The sequence below is a fragment of the Anopheles moucheti genome, chromosome 2 (assembly GCF_943734755.1).
Source record: "Anopheles moucheti chromosome 2, idAnoMoucSN_F20_07, whole genome shotgun sequence".
In the NCBI taxonomy this organism is placed as follows: Eukaryota; Metazoa; Arthropoda; class Insecta; order Diptera; family Culicidae; genus Anopheles; species Anopheles moucheti.
The window spans coordinates 28,467,688-28,488,058 of record NC_069140.1 but is presented as its reverse complement, the minus strand read 5'-3'; the positions used below and the strand labels follow the sequence as shown (position 1 = coordinate 28,488,058).

At 45.8% G+C, this 20,371-nt stretch overlaps 1 protein-coding gene across 1 annotated transcript in view; it reads left to right on the top strand.

Moving 5' to 3' along the window:
* The window catches only part of LOC128310520 (GATA-binding factor C), a 99,960-nt gene that overhangs the window by 65,821 nt on the left and 13,768 nt on the right, over positions 1-20,371 (top strand). The window contains exon 4 of the mRNA XM_053047177.1: positions 6,523-6,531. Coding sequence (XP_052903137.1) covers positions 6,523-6,531 — 9 coding nt within the window. The remainder of the gene's footprint in view (positions 1-6,522; positions 6,532-20,371) is intronic.

The window sequence follows — 20,371 nt, the reverse complement described above, 5'->3', positions numbered from 1 at the left end:
GAAACTTTCATCTCGTTATTTATCACTATTGCCTTTTTACCTAAACGAGGTTTACATGAAATCAGGTATGCCATTTTATTGCACCTCGCTAGTCCGAGTGCATCTTGATTCGTATTATTTGCATAGGATATTTTGGTTACCCGCGCATGGCGCGCTCGCTAAGCCCTATTTCGCTTATTAGTTCAGGTGTTGCCTGATTACCCTTATCCGGTACGCTATTTGACCTACGAATCCTTGGGCACATTACCCTAATGGCGGTTAATGTTTACATGTTTCTCATAAGGCGTGTTTGTTATGAAGTTTAGTTCTTTTGGTTTTAGCCGAGGCGGCGATCTATAATTTGCTTAGGATTTTCCTATCCTTTATTACCTGTCCGTTGGGCGTGTACCTTGTATGCTTTACTTGTAACGTATCCTTACGTGTGTTATTCCACACCTTACGCCCACGCTTGGGCGTCGGACCTTATTGGTTTTTCTTTATCTATTTTCGTCTACGCGTTAGTCCTTTCCTGTTCTCTACGTTTCTTTACGTTCACCTTCTCCGATGCAGGTACGCTCGCTCGATTTACATTCGCGTTCGTAACATTCTCTCCCTGGTAAAACTACAAGTTTTACCATCTTAACGCGATAAATCAATTCACTCTTAATTAATCGAAATCTAAATTACGTACTCGCCTTTATTGTTGAAGGGTTGATGAACAGGATGATGTTGTAGACTTCATGGCTCGAGATCGTTGCGTTGGTTCTGAAGGTTGATTATTTCCCCTTGTAAATCCGGATACCGCTTGGTTCTGGTGTTCGGAAGCTGAGTCGATTGTACTTCGACATTCTGATGCGGAATTGTAGGTGCTGTAGCTGGTGGATCGGTTTGATGCTGATCTTTCCTCATATGATTACGATGTGACAAGAAGTTTGTCAATGAATCCCAGAACGAGGCCAATAGCTGCCATCCTAAACCGTAGATGTCATACAGAATCCTACCGTGAATGATGGTGTCGATGATGAATTTAAGGGATCGCGTTAACACGTAGATGCCGATTGCCGTGGACGTGATGTTACCCAGCCAGGTGGACCATGATAGAATTTTCGACCAGTACTTATAAAAGGCGTTGTGAATGACGTTTTCGGAGATAAGTGCCTCGAACGTAAAGCCTTGTAGATTGGGATGCTGGCCGGATATCATTTTGTGTATGACTGATGAGGCGATACGTTTATCGCTTTGCTCATACACCATGTCCTTCATCCGCTGCAGGTTCTCGTAGTCGTACACGCCACTTTCCATTAGACTCGGCAAGGGTGTGTATGACCAACTCGTCACGACGTCCGTCGTTAGTTCTTGTGGCGGTGTGGTTTCCCGTAATTTCTGATCCGTCGTGTACCATCTTCCTCCGATGTTGAACTTAGCCGGTAGTAGCGGAGTGCAATCTATTTGCGTTCCTCGGAGCTGCAACATTCTCGTTACCGGTGCCATGAAAACTGATCGGTTGTTGTATTGCACTGGTATTTCTTGATAACATTCGTCCTCTCTTCGGTAGGTGACGAAAACTGGTTTACATTCAAGAATATACAACACCTCTGCGGCGACTATCGCTGTGTGCCCCGGTCGCCGTATCAAATTGGAAACGAATTCGGTTGGATTGATGCGTGCTAAAGTCAACTTCGTTTCCATCAAAGCCTTGTCAACCTTGCATATCTCCGTCATCACCGCGGTATATACATCATTCAATTTCTGCCCAAGGTAGTTTTCAACCAGTGTTATTTTGGAGTTGAAATATGTGAAGAGATCCAAATTCTTCCCATTCATGGCCTTACGTTTAAACGGCGATTGATAACCGTTTAATTCAAGAATGAAGATTCGCGGGTGATCTGTGTTGAAGCTGTCGAAACCACATATCTGGTTTATATCACGCGCCCTTATTGAAAACATTTGCTCATGCGTAATCAACGTGTATACTGCGTTTATGCGCTCTCCCTGGTTGCCGTTAAACGTTTTATTGACCGTACCTTCGTAGATGATCTCGAAGTCGGTCCTCTCACATAATCGTTGTTGATCTATCTCCCATGTGAGATAGCCGTATTCCGAATCCAGACACCAACCAGCACTGTACGGACACACGATGCCACTTCGAAGCGTCAATTGGTCGTCCTCGATGTCTGCCGTCGCCACGTAATCGTACATGCTGATCTCGTATTCATAGTACACCAGCGCCTTCGTCCACGTATAAGATGGTGTCGAGTAAACGCCTCCATCACACGATGACCCTTTGACGCTGCCGATGATTAATGCTTGACCCCTTGTAGTATGATTGCGACGTAATTCCCTAACCTTATAAGTATCGGAGAGTGAAATTTCGCCTACCACTTGAGCGTGCCTACATTCATCTGGAGTAAATTCTTTTACTATGTACGCGAATCCTTGTTCATATTCAGAAATGTGAGACCAAGCTCCGCAGTGTTTTATCGAACGTTTAATTATTACCTTACACTGGCGCACATGTGTTAATATTTTCGGACTACGTTGTAATACCTGAATTTTTGTTTCTACTGTGGTTACGTTTTCAGTTGGGGGTATGCAAGAAGCTACCTTCATCAATGAATAGCTTGTAATATTGATATTGTCATTCGCACAATCATATGCGATTAACCCATTAATCGTTTTACCGAATGCTTGAACTGAAAATAGAAGAAGAATGATTAATAGCGTATTCCATATATTCAATTTAAACCCTGTTTTGCTCGTACGCTTCCTCGGTACGGGCTCATCTTCACTTGTTATTTCACCAACATCCGTTGTGTCTTTCTGAAGATGCCTTGAATATTTCGAACAATTTTTTCTCTTCTTCTGCTTTACACCCTTTTTGTGTTGAGCATTAAAATTTTCCGTTTGTTGGCATTCTTTTATGAGGCCTATGAAGTTCTGTTGATCTTCTTTTACCTCAACTTGATCCTTGTTGGTCTGATCATCATCAGACCCTTGGATTCCTTTTGCTTCGCTTTCTATTGGCTTTTGTTTATCATAAACATCCAATACCGCTATTCCAGTAACCGGGCGACGATATGTCCCTTGCGAAGTCTTTATTGTTGCGGATCGTATTTCACCATCCCTTCCTGATTGTACCTCTATCACTCGACCCTTTAACCATGCGCCAAATTTATTGGTGGTATCTGTTATGACGACGATATCATCCACCTTTAGTGGTTCGGTATATCGGTTCCACTTTGGTCTTTTAGCAATTATCGGAAGGTATTCCTTGCTCCACTTACGCCAAAACTCCTTGGCGTAATGCACCGCTAGACGCCAATGTTTTCGTTCCATTGGATGCGTCTGAAACTCTGTGGGTACCGAATAATTTCCCGCTCTTCCTATCAAAATATGGAATGGCGTTAGTGCTTCATCATCCTCGTGATTAAGCGGTATATGCGTTAACGGTCGTGAGTTCAGGATAAATTCCGCGTGTATTAACGCTGCTCGTAATGTTTCGGAATTAGGTGGGTGATTTGGCCTGCATTGTATCATTTCCTTTAGGTTGGACTTTATTATCCGAATCAGCCTTTCCCAAGATCCACCGAAGTGCGGCGCTACCGGTGGGTTAAAATGCCAGGCGATGTTAAGTTTCATCGCTTCGCCTCCTTCCATCACGGAGTTTATTTTTTTTATCAACTCCTTTAACTCATTATTCGCCCCGACGAAATTTGTTCCATTGTCGCTGTACACTTGCGACACTACACCTCTTCTAGCTTGGAAGTTCATAAAGCAGACTAAGAAAGAGTCGGTATCCAATTTTTCCGCCATTTCTATATGGCTTGCACGCGTCGTCATACACGTAAATATGACGCCCCAGCGTTTTTCGACTGATCGTTTAACTGCTACGTCAAAGGGACCAAAATAATCGACACCCGTATGTGTGAACGGATAAACATATGCATCCGTTCGGCAAATAGGTAGTGGTGCCATTATTGGTGGTGTAGGTTTAGCCTTGGCATTTTTACAATGCTGGCACCTCGCCTTGACGTATCTGAATGCTGTGTTAAGACCAACTATATAATACCGTTGTTGTAGTGTCGATAGAACTATTCGATGGGATTGGTGATGGTATAATTCATGATACCATTGAATAATTAAGTGCGTGATGTGGTGATCTTTCGGTAGTATGACCGGTACTCTTGCCGGTTTTGGCAGTCGCTCGGTATATTCCAACCTACTCCGGAATCGCATTACCCCATATTCATCCAATATGGGTGCAAGCTCTGACAACGGTCCTATCGTTGTCAATTCTTTATTCTTTTTGAGATCCTCGATCTCATCTGGATATCTGTCCATTTGGGCTCTCCTATAAAGGATATTTTCGGCCCGTACACGATCTGCATTTGTATAAGCCTTTTTAAACGTTTTGCGTTTCAGGCCAAATTCAATGATCTTCATCATTATGCAAATTCGTTTTATCAATTTCCACCACTGTGAAAATTTTGTTTCCTGAATATAGTCATCCTTTTGCTGAAACATGTTCACGAAGTTAGTCTCCTCGTTTGTTTCTCCAATTGTGGATTGCGGCCAGTCCTTTTCTAGCTTATTCAGGAAATCTGGACCCTTCAGCCATAATGACGATCCCGGAACCTTCTTTGTTGCCTCATCCGCTGGATTCTGTCCAGACGGTACCCATCTCCATTGGTCCACGGTTGTTGTATCTAATATCTCTCCAATGCGATGAGCCACAAATTGCTTATATTTGCGGTGTGTTGAGTTTATCCAACTCAACACAGTTTTCGAATCACTCCAAAAAATTGATCTTGTTACTGTTAGCCGTGTCTCATTTCTTACTGTATCTGCAAGGCGTACACCCAATAATGCCGCTTGCAATTCCAATCGAGGAATCGATAACAATTTAATTGGCGCAACTCTAGCCTTTGCTACAATAAGTTGCACATGCGGGCAGTTAACGGAATTTTTGCTTCTGGAGTAAATTACTGCTGAAAAGGCCTTGTCAGATGCATCAACAAATACATGCAACTCTATTTCAGAGCCAGCATTATTCAGAATCCATCTTGGAATACGGATCTGGTTGGCAAGTTTTACATGTTCAAGGTAAGAGTCCCACTGTCCCAATAACCTTTGTGATATAGGGGTATCCCATTCGCTAGTTTCCTTATGGAGTTCCTGCATCAGGATCTTTCCATGTATTGTTATATGAGAAATTAATCCCAAGGGATCAAAAAAGCTCATAATATACGACAATACTTCACGTTTTGTTGGTGGTCTCATTTTACTTGAAACATCCTTTGGTAGGACGTCCAATCTTGACTTGAATCCTATCTCATCCCTCGCCGTATTCCAATAAATTCCTAATATTTTGGATGCATCATCATCCTTATCATTTAGCATTCTTACTGCATCAGGATCTACCCTATCTTTGGGTAAAGATGCAATCAACTCATCGCTATTGGAGCAAAATTTCGTAATACAAAATCCTCCCTCGTCATGAGCTCTTATTACCTGATCGACAGTTTTAATAGCATCGTTCAATGAGTTGAAACTGTCGTCATAATCGTCAACGTAATGTTGACTTTTAATAGGAGTTAAAGCGAGAGGGTATTTATTTTGTAAACGTTCGGCGTTTGTGTTCTTGGCGGCTTGTGCGCATGAAGGTGAACAAGTTGATCCAAACGTCATTACTTGCATGACGTATATATCCGGATATCGATTTTGGCAATTCCGCCAAATAAAACGTTGCGCATCCTGGTCCTCTTTTCGAATTCTAACTTGGTGAAACATTTCCTTAATGTCACCACAGATCGCATACTTTCCTTCACGGAATCTTACTAGGATTCCAAACAAGGATGTTGTGGCATCGGGACCAGATAGTAACGCACAGTTTAGCGATTGTCCCTTCACCTTAGCTGCTGCGTCAAAAACCAACCGTGGTTTAGGTGGGTTTTTATTCTTATTGATTACTATAAAATGAGGCAAATAGAACAATGGAGACGCATCTTTCATGATCTCCCATGGTTCTAATTTTCTTGCGTAACCTTTTGTTACGTAGCTCTCGAAGGTTTCCATCGCCCATTGCTTTAAGGCTGGGTCTTTGTTTAGTTTGTTCTCCAAACTTTTCAATCTTGTCATGGCGTTATCCAAACTCCATGGAAATATATGATTGTCTTTTTTCCATAAAAGACCGACTTCGTACCTCCCATCTTTGAATTTTAACGTATTCTGCAAGATGGCCTTTGCACGCTTTTCATCTTCTGACTCTGGCAGCCGTGCAACTGGTTTTACACCGAAGTCTTCTACAGAGAAATGTTTTTTCATCATTCCTCTAATCGCGTCCTCTTCTTGGACGACCATTGTATGATCAACTACAGTTTCTTCGCAATGCAATTTGCCGAAGACTAACCAGCCTAGTTTGGTTCTCATTCCAACTGGTTCTCCAGGTTTGCCAAGTCTGTGCTCAGTTCCAATTAATAGATGATTGTTATTTATCCCTATTAGTAATGAAGGACGAACTGCATTAAAATTTCGAATTGGCAGTCCCTTCAAGTGAGGATATTTGGCAGTAATTTCATCATACTGCATCGATTGGAGTGGTAAATTCATCTCCCTAATCGTTCTTACATCATCTAAAGGAAAACTTTCGTTAGTTGCACCCTTGATTGTCATCTGGACCTTTTGGCTGGTATCCTGCACAGATTTGATCCCTTGTGCCCACGCAAGTTGAAGTGGTATTACGGGCCCCTTCAGATCTAATTGTTTAGCGACATCCGCCTCAATTAATGTTACGGAAGATCCCGTGTCCAAAAATGCGTAAGCATTTACTGACTTATTACCGTTTATCAATCTTACGGGCAATGTCTGAAAATGGGTTATCCAAGTTGTTGCCACACTATTGTGGTTGTTCATCTGTACTGTTTGAACAGTTTCAACTTGTTTTTGATGCAACATCTTATTATGTTTATCCGTACACCCATCTATTCCGCATGTTTTGGCAACCTTGCATTCTCTTAAGCTATGTTCATTGGAACTCAAACATCCGTAGCATAGTTGTTTTTCTATAACAAGTTTCCATCTTTCTGACGGAACCCTTTTTAGCAATGCAAGGCACCTAACCGTCGCATGCGGTTTATTACAGATCAGACATCCTTTGTTAGAAGATCTCGTTGGTTTTTTTCCTTTTTTCGTGGCTTGCTTATCCGTTGAGCCCTGCTCATGCACATGGACATTTTCCTTTGATGTGTTACCAACCATTGTATTCATCACGTCCGCCATTTTAGCATAGGGTTTGAGCCATTGATAAAATTCGTCAAGGTTCTGAACATCCATTCTTTTCGTTGCGGATGCTATGAACTTCGCTCTATCCCTTTGAAGGTAGTGCGGTAACTTAGCGGATAGATCCACCACTAATCTGTGATCATTCAAATACTCTGGTAAACCCATCAATTTTACATTTGAAATGATGTTTTCTAAAGCATTTACTATTTCCGAGACTACATTTTTGGAATCCCTTCGTATTTTTTGGAGATCACTTAACAACTCCATGTATACAATGTTGGGTTTTCCATACGTTTCATCTAAACGTTTAATTATCTCCGGAACATTCTCTGCTTCCATCATCAATTGTTGAACAGTCTTATAAGCTGCTCCATGTAAAACCAACTTAAGACGATTTAGGTTTTCTAATTTGGAAAACTCCCCTTCTCGGGTTGTGTCTTCAAAGGTTTTCTTGAAAGTTGCCCATTGCCTGGATTTTCCATCGAATTTTGGCAATTGCATTAGGGCTTGTCTTTTGACCAAGATCCCTATTTGGGTGGATTCACCACCGTTTTTTGCTAACAATTTAGCAAACTCTTGCATTTGCTGTTGCTGACTTACCAGCAATTTCGAAACCAACTCTTCTAATGTTTGTTCCCTCATGGAACTAACCTCACCGAGGTCCATTTGGCCTTCCTTCAAGGCCTTGAGCTCTTCTGTATTTTTAGCGTCTCTTTCGGCTAATTTTCTGAGCTCATCCTTTTGCCTATTAAGTTCATACTTAATCTGTTGGCATTTGCCACATAGCCAGACTTCCTCTGGCTTAGGCTTACGTGTCAACTTGATACACGTTAAATGAAACCATCGATCGCATTCGGAACATGCGATCATTGATGCCAAAGCGGTATCTTCCGCTGTGCATAGGCGACAACTGCCTTCCGTATTGTTTACGAATTTATAAGGCATTTCGGACGAATCTAAGATTTCCTTGCCGTGCTTATAAAAGGATATTTCACTTACCGACTCTCGGATTTTTGGTGATTCCTTTGATGCACTGGCTGGGATGCGTTCGTCGTTGTCCTCTGTTTCATTTGAAGTACTCCTCGAAGTACTCCTCGTCGACGACTAACTGCTCCTCGACGTTGTTTTCTTCAACTGGCGGTGCTTCCGGTACTGGATTGTCGTTGTCCCAGCGATACTCCTCGTCCCCTTCTCGGTCCGCGGGTTTCACTGGCACTTTCACGAGTTCCTGGTTAACTAGGTCCACTGGCTATTGAACTTTAGACACTGTAGTTTAAGAGGCGCGCAACTCTTTTGTCCGTAGATATTTAAACTTCACTTTTAGCCAGTAGCCTTTTAGAACTACACTCGTCACAATCACTTCTTACACGGATTTTGCACTTTGCTGTTCTTTAGGCGACAGCACACCAGAACGTAAGTTCGTTCGAAGAGATTACTTTTGAACACACGCGAGTTATAATAATCTCCTCTCTGGAGCCACCATTTGTTACTGACGGGAACAAATCGGAACACTGGTTCCGCCGTTTGTTGGATGATCACGCGAAGGTATGATCACCCAGGAGAGACTCTCGCGTAAATCTCAAGTAGAAGTGAAAGCGATCAAATCGTTTGGGTCGGGCGAGTAGGCTTTTATCCTGGCAAGCAGAATCAGTTCCCAAAGCGGACCTTTTTCCAATTCGATGGCAAACACAGCGACTCGAATAAGCACCAATCACGGTAAAGTTGCAAATACAAGTGAGTTTATTTAACAAAATTTCCTGCTTTTATAGTAACATTGTGTCTTGGAAGTTTTTAAGTGCAAATGAGATGGAAGAATTAGAATGCGATAGAAACTTTCATCTCGTTATTTATCACTATTGCCTTTTTACCTAAACGAGGTTTACATGAAATCAGGTATGCCATTTTATTGCACCTCGCTAGTCCGAGTGCATCTTGATTCGTATTATTTGCATAGGATATTTTGGTTACCCGCGCATGGCGCGCTCGCTAAGCCCTATTTCGCTTATTAGTTCAGGTGTTGCCTGATTACCCTTATCCGGTACGCTATTTGACCTACGAATCCTTGGGCACATTACCCTAATGGCGGTTAATGTTTACATGTTTCTCATAAGGCGTGTTTGTTATGAAGTTTAGTTCTTTTGGTTTTAGCCGAGGCGGCGATCTATAATTTGCTTAGGATTTTCCTATCCTTTATTACCTGTCCGTTGGGCGTGTACCTTGTATGCTTTACTTGTAACGTATCCTTACGTGTGTTATTCCACACCTTACGCCCACGCTTGGGCGTCGGACCTTATTGGTTTTTCTTTATCTATTTTCGTCTACGCGTTAGTCCTTTCCTGTTCTCTACGTTTCTTTACGTTCACCTTCTCCGATGCAGGTACGCTCGCTCGATTTACATTCGCGTTCGTAACACTTATGCCACTCCTCATAGCGTCCACTGAACTTAGGAATGGCGCGTGGCAACGGCGTTTGCACTACCACATGCGCATTCTCTACCACAGGCTTCGATTCCGTTTCCATTGTGCACACAGCGATTGATTGTCTTTCTAATGCCGATTCCAATTCCGTCAACGTGTCTTCATACAACGTACGGAATTCTTGGTAAATCGCATTCTCCTTATGACGCTCACACACTGGTAACTGTGCCAATAAATGTTGGTGTTGATCCAGAAACTGAACACTTGCACTTTCCACTGACCTTTTGTAAACTTTCAACCTTGTGTTGGACAATTCACTCCTCGTATCAGCGGCCTTTTGCAACGCGTCCCCTATTCTGATCACTTCATCGTATGCGGTTTGTCGCATATGCCCATACGCGCCGGGGTCCTTTTCTTCGACCTCAACATCAGCCGCATGTTCAGCATCAGCCGCATTTTCAGCATTGGACTTTTTCTTCGCGTTCTTCGGGGTTCTAGTCATCATTATAAACACTTATAAACCTTTTACTCAATCCGGTTCGAAGGACCAATGGATATTCCGCCAGGGGGAAGCAAAGTGGATTGAGTACACCAGGATTATCTTTTGTCGTTTATTTGGCTAGGACCACGTCCATCCGCGTCAGTCGCTTGCTACCAACTCCTAACAAGCCGCTTGCGTCGCTCGCAAACGCTCGCTCTCTCTCTCTTCTACTGACAACGCTCTCTCCTAGACGCTCACCGCCAATGCTCTCTCCTAGACGCTCCCTTGTCGCGCTCCTTTAATGTTGCTCTTCCGTTTCGTACGGAACAGTCTCAATTTTTTTTTTGTGTAACTACCTCACCTAGAGTCTTATTATCACATTAATAGGAAGCATAACATTAGCCAAAACAAACAGAAGTAATCACGAATGGAGCTCACCGAAACTACGACCTAAAAGCAGACTTGAACTTGAACTATCTAACGACAATCGAGTGCAGAACAATTTTTTTTGTCCTGGTTCCCAAAATTTTGTCACGACCCTCACGGAAAGAAAACTTTCCCCTGAAAAACGGAATTTCTTGCCTTCCCGCGAGAAACCTTTAATTGATTCCACTTGCGTTGGCCTGCTTTTGAATGCGCAATTCTACCAAAAACAAACGCTCCGGTTCCGTTTCGTGAGGAAAAACTTTTGCAGTTCCCCCGGGGGCAAAAGGCAACAATTCTTCGAACGCAAAAACAACGTGCGCAAAGATTCACCCGCTTTCCGGGAATTCATTTGCATATTACAACAGAAAATGGGCTTCCCTACGTAACGTCGCTTGAATAAATACTGCTTTATTAGCAAAGCATTTGCGAGGAAAGTGAAATTAAGCGCCACTACGGACAGGGAGTTCTGGTACGGGGAACTCCGTGGAGTTCCACTGTCTTGCGAGTCTTGCAGGTCGCAAGGTCGCGAGTTGGTGTACGTGGCTTTGCCCGTGATGGCCGTGCGGCCACCGCGAGGTCTTGAACTCATCATCAGCCTCACGAACGATAGACGCGGGCCAAAAGGGTTCCGCTGCCGATCCCGTGCGGTCGGTCCGTTATGTTAATGATGTTAATTATTGGGTTATAAAATTTATCGATAAATCAGTTCCAGCTCATCATACCACCCCGGGGACGCTGGACGGACGGACGGCAGGAAATGGTAGCAAACGATATCGTTTTGTTGAAAAATTCTAAAACAAACCGAGCCCGGAACGAACGAACGGTCGTCGTCTGGGTTGAGTGAGTTGTTACTCGGCGATGTACTGCTTCCGGCAGGCGCGCTGGCTCGCCGATACGGTGACGAACGATGGCACTAACGCGGGGCAGACATGTTTATAGTCTGTTTGAGCAAAGTTATTAGCATGGCAATCGCCCCCAAAACCAAACGTAAAGCGTAACCACCAACACTGGCACGGACGGACACCGGCAAGGTCGAAGAAATAATTTTCCCAAACCGGCAATTCGCGCATCGGCAACGGTGCTTCGTCAGGCATTCTGCTTTGGCCGCTTGCAGGCGCGAAGGTTGCAAGCGACCGCAGAGCGCGGGCTTGACATCTCTATAGCGTGGGTTCCGTTCGCTCGCCGTCCCTTTGGACCAGCAAATCCAGCCAGTTTCGTTCGGTGTGTATGCTCTCTTCCCCCTTTATGTTACTAATTCGAAGAATTCATTAAGCTTGTTCGATAATGCCTGTCCAGGTGCAGCGCATTTGGGGACACGGTTTTTATGTGCTTTTAATTGTGTCGAACACGGTTTAAAACGGGCAGCTCAAAATAAGTTGCGTTCGTGAGCAGTGCGCAAATGCCGGACCGAGCTGGACCGGTAAATACACGTCCCCCAAGCGAGATCTGCTAAGCTCCACAAAGATCATCCTTTCCGATCTCACGGTTAGGTTGGGCTGAAAGCACCATCGCACAAAGAATCATCCGATCGGTCACTGTAGGATCGACGAGGATCGAAATGTTTGGCCTTTTTTTTGGGGGGTTTTGCTTTGGAGGGAGTGGATCCACAGAGTAATTTAATTAATTTTCGAACATAAAATCGAACCATCAAGGCGCAAAATCGTGAGAGACGATCGGGACGATCCCGGCAGACGATCGAAGCGTTGGTTCTGTTCTTTTTGTTCCAAGAAAATCCAAATCCTTCGCGCACAGCAGTTTTTGCTGTTTTTTTTTTGCACCCCTAACGGGTCACCATTCTTACAGGGGCGCGCGGGAGTGACTTTTTGGCGCGCCGGGCCAAAATTTCCAGCGAAATTGAAACGCGATACATTCCAATTAGCATTTTGGTGACTCGCGGTGCGCGCACTGTCCCCGTCTGCGGTTCCTCTGCTGACCGGTGTGGTTCGGGTACGGTATGGGTGCGTTGTGCAATGGTTGCAACCATCAACTTCGGCACCTTCGATACACCCGGTTGGGATACCAATAAATTAGATTCTCTAAGTCCGCAACCGAGTGGACGACGTCGAGAACGAAAGAATGGGCAGGGACGGGAAGCATTTCCGAACCTTCGCGAGCAGAGCAGTTCCGCCTGGGATCGTTATTGTCGCCCGAGCCCGAGCCCGCTAATATAGTTGTCAGCTTTCAGCGTGCGGTGGTGCTGGTGGCTGGTTCGCCCATTCTCGAGCGGTATTTTGTCGTCCCGGGTGCACGGGGTCCCAAGATGGATGGTACGAGCATTATTCGCATTTTAAACGCGCCATAGTGACTGTGACTGTGGTGAAATATGGATCCTACCAATGGGACCGTAGCTGTACGGAGTCTGCCAAACAGTTTCATTTACGCCGCGCTGGACAAGACATTGCTTATATGCGGGGTGGAACGAAGATTCGCGCTAAAAGTTTTGTAATTCCCCAAGTGGATTCTTTCCAGCCTAACCTAACACAGTCGCGCAGCCTGTTGCATATAGGGAGGGGGAAGCAAGAACATGTAACACTGCTGCGGGGAGATTTGTTTTGTTTTATTTGCTGGATTTGTGAACGCGAACCAAACGGACAAAACACACAAAACAAACAAAAAAAAAACCGATGCACATTCACCCACAGGGCATGGAACAGTTTGGCAAGACTTTAGACATTTATAAACTTTTATGTAACATATATTTTAACACCATAATTTAACTACCGCGTCAACGATGGCCAGCCTCTGTGCCCTGTGGGTCAGTTCGAAACGCACAAACCGCACAATCCGCGTCCCTCAGCTCGAGTGATAATATTTAACATTGCTTGGTGTTTGTCTGGTTGGCTTTTTCTTTTATTATATTACTGCTATGCGCTGTACGGTTGTGTTTTGGTTTCCCTTTTTTATTCATGGCGTTTCAAAGTTTCGTTCACACCTCATCGTTTTTCACTTGCCTCGCGTCGCGCTTCCAGTGACGTCCTTCTCCCTCCTTTCCACTGCCACAGGATGTTAGCCCTGGATGCGCAGGAGCATTCTCGGCATCTCGCCATTCCAGCACGGCACCGTTCGCAAAAGGGAGACTGACTGGAGCATCATATTGCACAGCCAGCACGACATTTAGCGGGTGGAGAACGGAAAAATCGATGTTTGGCATCGATGTGCGGGGAACGAAAAAAAAAACACCGAAGACTTTCCACTGTGTGTGTGTGTGGACTGCTGAGCACCATGTTATAAGTGGGACAAAAAGGCACGCAGCGAGAGCGAAACAAAATAGTCGCTACACTACAACATCACCTCCCCCCTAAAAAACGCACAAACAGCATAAATCAATGTCATTCCGGGGGGAGGCAAAAAAAACGGGGGCCCTCAGAAAGTGTGCGAGATTGGGAGGCAAATTCTCTCCCTTTTGGAATATGTTTGCGGGGGGATTTTTCTGTTGTTGCTGCGAGGAACAACATTCAGTGCCTGGTCATCTCGGTTGGCAGTACGCTGGTCTGCAAGAGGTGTCCGCGATCGTAACCGGGCGATGTGAGTTCTGGGAAATTGAATATTGCCAATGTGTGTTTGCTGTCCTGTTCATCACCAAACGGAGACATGCTGGCAGACAATCGCGTTTTGTAAACCGTTCATCAGGGGGTTGATGATTCCAAACAAGTGTAAAGTTTATTTATTAATGAAGGTATTTTATATTATATATCGTATTAATATAATTTTATTAATGAACTTTTATGCCTCCATTTAGTGTCATTTATCGAACCAAGGCACAAGAATAGTTTGTCTCATTACAAGCATAAAATTACCTTTTTTTCGTAAGCTAATAAATGGCTCCTAGGCGAACGTTTTAAGAGAGCATAAAAGAGAAAGGAACCGAACCGAACGATCGGGAAATGGGAATGGGAAAGCGGTAATGCTACGTGACAACTACGACCTGCTGCTGGTGCGGATTTGTTTTTCGTATGCACACGGCGACCCAGCTGCACAATCCACCCCCGACGGAACATCGGTTCATTGTCTACGGCTCTGAAGCTGATTGTCCCACCCCTCCCAACCTGATCGTGACTAGAAACAAATGGTTATAATAAAATTACACTTTGTGTATCATAAATTCGCGATAGCTTGCCATACACACGCTCACAAAACGGATGCTAGTGTGCCGGCAACAGATTCGCGACAACAGAAAAAAGTTGTTAGCGAAAAGAAACAACTTCGGAGCGCGCTTTTTGCGGTAAGGTTCTTCCCGCTTCCCTAGCGAACGACCAAGCGTGGCTCACATTTCATAAGAGCCTGCCCCAGCCGGGCCGGGTCGTTACCGATGAATGGTGGTGGTTAAATTACTACCATAATAACATCAACAGCAGCAACTACGGCGACACTAGCATGCCGGTGTGGTGTGTGTGCATGGAAGACGCTTCGAAACTATCGAGCTCCTGCTCCAAAGCATGAATATCCAGCTACGGTAATGGAATTTGTATCAACTGCAAAACCAAAGGCACACGATACACCCTAACCCTTCCGCTTTACTTGAGGGGGGAACACCCCAAAATGGCCCACTAAGCAGGCGCCATGGCACAACCCAGCTCCAATCCCATTTCACCTCAATGCTTCCTTTATGTGCAGCGTGCACGGTTTGCGGATTTCATGCGGACCAATATAGACGTCGTCGAGGTCTTTCGGCTCATCGGGTTCGCGTCGTCTGCGTCGTCTGTTCTTTATCAATTTATTAGATTATAGGTGATTTTTATATGAACAACGATTGTTATTGTTTCAGCGCGAGGCAACCGACAAGCGGAACGAGGCCATAACCTCAAGCCACGCACCTTATTAATTTTACTATCCGCGCACGGCGTATGGTACGAAACTCCCACGACGTTCCCTGCACGTTCACGAGGGCGAAAGGATAAACTTTTTCCCTGTTCTCTGTTTCCCGTTGGGTTGGGTGGGAGATTTTCCCCCCTTTTGGGGTGGTATTGATTCGATTCGCAACCTATCGCTGGGACGGTACGTGAGCTCTCAATAAATTGCCAAGAAATTACGGACCGTAGACAAATAAGGAACACGAAACGAGATCTTCCCGGAGTAACCTCCGATCCGGTCCGGTATCGGTGTGCTACCGGTACGGATGCTAGACCGGTACCGTAGACAACGCAACGGCACAGCTAATCCGAACTCAAACGACCCATGACGACCCCCGGGCGCAAGCTGATGACCGAAATTGCGGAAATTAAACGAAACGCAAAATCGTGTGATCGAGTTTTGTATGACATTGGCAAGATGTTTGGAGGACAGACAGGGGACGGTACCGATGCATACGGATGTGCGGATCCCGGGCCATGGCGGACTGAAATTGAATGACAATCTAATCCGCACCATGCCACCCCTGGTGTGGTTTTTGGCTAACGATAATCCGATTTGCTCAATTCAATCAAAAGACCAAGAAGTCGTCCGGAAATTGCCGCTTAACGCTTTCAATCTTCGTACCCCAAACCGCGCCACCGTCCATTCCTTCCAGTGGCGTGAAGTTGGTTGGTTTTGCCGTACCTTACTGCACCTTGTTGATGGAATGCACACGGCTATTGAATGCATCTCAATGCTTTGGTGTGTCAGGGATGGGAAGATCGGCTCTCAAAGCTCAACAAGAAAGCAGCTAAGCTGAACAGCGCAATAATAATAAGCCACCGGTAGAGACGACGGCGAGGAGAAGTTAAGAACAAGCGACAAAAACCATACGGAAACGAAGGACAAGCGAAAAGCGGGTACGGCATAATGGTAACGGAGACTTGGTGGGACTTTTGCTGCGGGATACCTGCGGGACGCAAATGTCGCATATGCAATGGGAAGTGTAAACCACACCGAGCAGCGGTTTCCAGCGTCGTGTCGAGGCTCTGCCCCGAGTTTTTAAAACTCCGAGTTTGGGCCAATGTGTAACAAGCCCCGCACCGCTGGCACCAAACAGAGAAACAAATTAAAGGCGAAACGTGCAAGAAAACATGAGATGAAAACAGAAGTAAAACGTATAAAGTAACACGCACACAAGACGGCGATCGATCGACCGTTTGGGGCACGATCGCGACGACCGGAGCCGTGGGATGGCCGCGAATGCTGGACACATCGGTGAACGAACGAACGGTGCAATTGTCACGCCTCTTTTTGATTTAAAAGTATTACATTAATCGATATTCGGTGTGTACCGATATCGTAGCACGTTGCAGTTGGCTGCAGCCGCGGGGATGCTTTTTCCTATGCTTTGATCGATGCTTATTTCCTGAAGTTTGATAGAATTCTCTTTCTTATATGGTTTTTATTATTGTCATGCAAATATGCTAAACATATTGTAAAAAAGCAGAATGTATTTTCAGGTTTATTTCTTGCTAGGAATTTAATATTTCATGCACATGTTTTTCAAGCAACCGCACAATGGCAAACAAATTTTCTTATCCTCCGGAAATTCCCACAAACTCCGCCACACGCCACCCGCCCAGTTCGGGCGTACCTGGCGGTGAAACATCCACAACACAATCCATTAAAGTCGAAACAAAATTTATAACGTGCCAGTTCTAGGCATCACCCCCCACCCCACCCGGCGAAACCCTTCCGAGGGTGGAACTCGCTGGACGCAAAAGATGGACATAAATTATGAAGGTGATGAATTTCCTACGCCTGGGCAGTCAGAGGAAGCGCAAAGCCGCTATTGTGCTGGCGAATGGGAACGAAATAAACGCTCAGTCGATCGCCCAATTTTTGGACCAATCCTTTCTTTTCTCTCTCTCTCTCTCCCGCCGGTTCCCCCAAAATGACGATTTTTCCAAACCTTCCGTGTTTTTGAAAAGTCCGCCTTACATGTTACCCCCAAAAAACCGGAGCATGAAAGACAGTTGGCCGCATTTGGAACGCCGAAAATCAGCTGCCCAGTCACGGGGGCTACATCATGACTGACGTTGCGTGGCACCAGCACCAGGGGGTGGGGGGGGGGGGGGGGGTGAAGTAGCATGACCCGTGGCCACCGGGACCATGTTGCGGGCACCCAGGAGGGTGGGCGAATCTATTCGCCCGTGGCAGCGAATTTCATTAATGAAATGCCACTGGGCAGCAGGTCCGTACGGTGAGGTTTTTTTCTGTACGACGCCGACGTAACCGAACACGGTCGAAATGGTATGTCAAGAATTTTGACGGTTTTGAAGACGTTTTGCCGCGAGTCTCTCCGAGACGAGATTTTCGGACACCGGGACCCGGTTCAGAGGGAAGAAGCATGGAATAATGGAGGCGCTACCCACCTGCGTCTAGGGGGGACGGTGTCTATTATTTCTGCCGGATGGAGATGGATTTTGATTTTCTCTTTGTTTTTCGCCCCGACCATCCATCTGGACGAGACGGGGCTCCGATTCGGTTTCGGAATGCTACGCTTCGGTAGCTCCCGGAGAAGGTTTTTCGTTAGCCCTGGCAGGAGAAATTCCGCCACCGTCCCAACCAACGGGTGTGGCAGCAGCACGGTCGCAAATGGCGTTAACGTTTTCGGTAGCCAAAACTTTTGACTACCGCCCGTCGGGATTTGTTCGTGGGTCGGTGGCAGTAAGTGGGCTGCGATATCACTGGACGCTACGGAATGGGTCTCGTGAAAGCGTATCAATCAAAGCGGAAATTTCTCACTAATGGAAGCTGATTTACGTCTATCAAAGCTAAATAATAGTTAAAGTAGAAAGAGCTTGCTTCGCTAGTGTGGATATTGAGAAGGGTCTCTCTCGCGGGAAGGATATTAATTGTTTTCGTGGCTACCCGAAACGCACTACCAGACCACTCTTCTGCATCCCAAGTGCTAGGTTATATCTTTAAAATAAGTCCAGAGCTTGAAGTCTAAATTATATTCCCTTCTTAAATTCTGAACCACCTCTTTAAAACTGTTCGTAAAGTAAAGAAACGTTGTCAGTTGCCGTATCTCGCAAACAAAATGGAAGCTTCGGGGAAAAATCCCATCCATCTTCATCCGGTTGCCCCGTACGAGTACGGTCCCGCCAGCAAGCGAAGTGAAATATATCACCCTCACAACCGTGGTGCCATCCTCCAGGGGGAGTGGGGATAGATTTTTTGCGCAACTGCGTGTGCGTGCCAGAACAACCACCACAACGCTGGCGCTTGTGGGGCATGCGCGCATCGGTATCTTGCCTTCCGTATCGTAGATGATGTCGTCTGGAGCAGGATCGGTATCCTCCGATGCTGCGATACCGATACACCCCCCGGGGGAAAGGGTGGCCACCGAGGGATGTATGGATGTGCGTGTGTGGGTATGGATGCTGCTAACATTGTGCGGAGCAGCAACAAACAAACGAAAAAAGAAAGAGGGGACTTTACGTAATGGGGACTACGTTTTATTCGCGCCAATTCGCTCCGAACCCGGTCTCGGGAACGCGTAACCACACGGACACTACCATGCGCGCACTACACATTGCAAAAAGGACACCCTCGTGAGGTGGAAATAATTCAACCGAGCTGACATGAGACTAGGGACTCTGGGAACGCTAGGAATAGGAACGTTGGGATGGGACATTTGAGAGCAGGGGAATGAATAAGATAAACTTTCTGACGAGAGAATGGCCGTTTTTTGTTGTTGCTGTTGCAACGTTCTTGCGCACGTACACCGTTCCACGGATCTGGGATAGAAAAGTTTTCGCCTTTCCCTGTCAAGACGTCGCACATGGACGACACACCAGCGCCGAGATTGCCCCTGGTGGGTAAACTGACTCTGCACACACACACACACTCGCAGAGCCACACACTGAATCAAGGGAAAAGTGACAAAGTTTTCTTTCCCCTTGCATCCCTCCCCATCCACCACCCTCTTTACACCTTTTTGCACCTTTGTTTCCTACCCTCCCCCTTCGGGGAGAGCATCCCGCGCGCGCATTTTACTATTCCACCATTTTGCGTTTCGCTATCTGACGTTTCGGGCTTATCTTGATGCTGCTGGGTGTGGAAATTGTTTGTTCTCCAAACATGTCTGCAGCATGAATAATTTATATCGTTAAGGAATCCTTTTCTCGCCTGCTTTCCAAAACCCCAACCCCACCCGGCAGTGGCCTGGAAGGGATAACTTTAACTCTCCTTCTGTCTCGCTTGCTCGCTCTTTATGTTAGCCTCCCAATCTGTCGGGAGGACGTTTCGGTACGATATTGCAACTCCCGTTTCCCGCTGTGAAAGTCTAGAAGCCTGCGGTACGTTATGCTTACCCGGTTTTCCCCTTTTTTGGGGGGATTATTTAGAACGGCGCAGCACTCGACGGGGCTGCAGGATGAAGTTTTGGGACGACGAGAATCTTTTCTATTTCACCATCCAAGTGTGCGATTAAAGCGGTGGGTAGGGTTTTGAGATAGCTTTCGGGGTGAAGATTGGTATCGTTATCATTCGGTGTTTAAGCGCACCCACACACACACATACGCAGGCAGGGATGCATACATACAAAGTGGGTGCTTAAAATAATCTTCACTACGATTTCATCCCAAACGGATGTTGGGTAGGGTGGCTGCGAATACAAGCACGGTGCTGGGGAGGGATTTAAGGATTCTTGTCTGAAGTGTTTTGCTGTTTCGCCACACACAAACAAACACACACAGCCCCAAACGGATAAAGCCCCTTATTGGGGAGGGATGATTGTCTTCGCGCACCGAAATGGATGAAGAACAAAGAAGCTCGGGCACATCCTTTTTCGCCTGTGTATCCTTTGGAGCTCCACATTCTGGGCCAGCATCCTCCGGTGGTGGTACGGTTCGGTGTTTACCGCCCTCGGGCACTCAATTCCCGG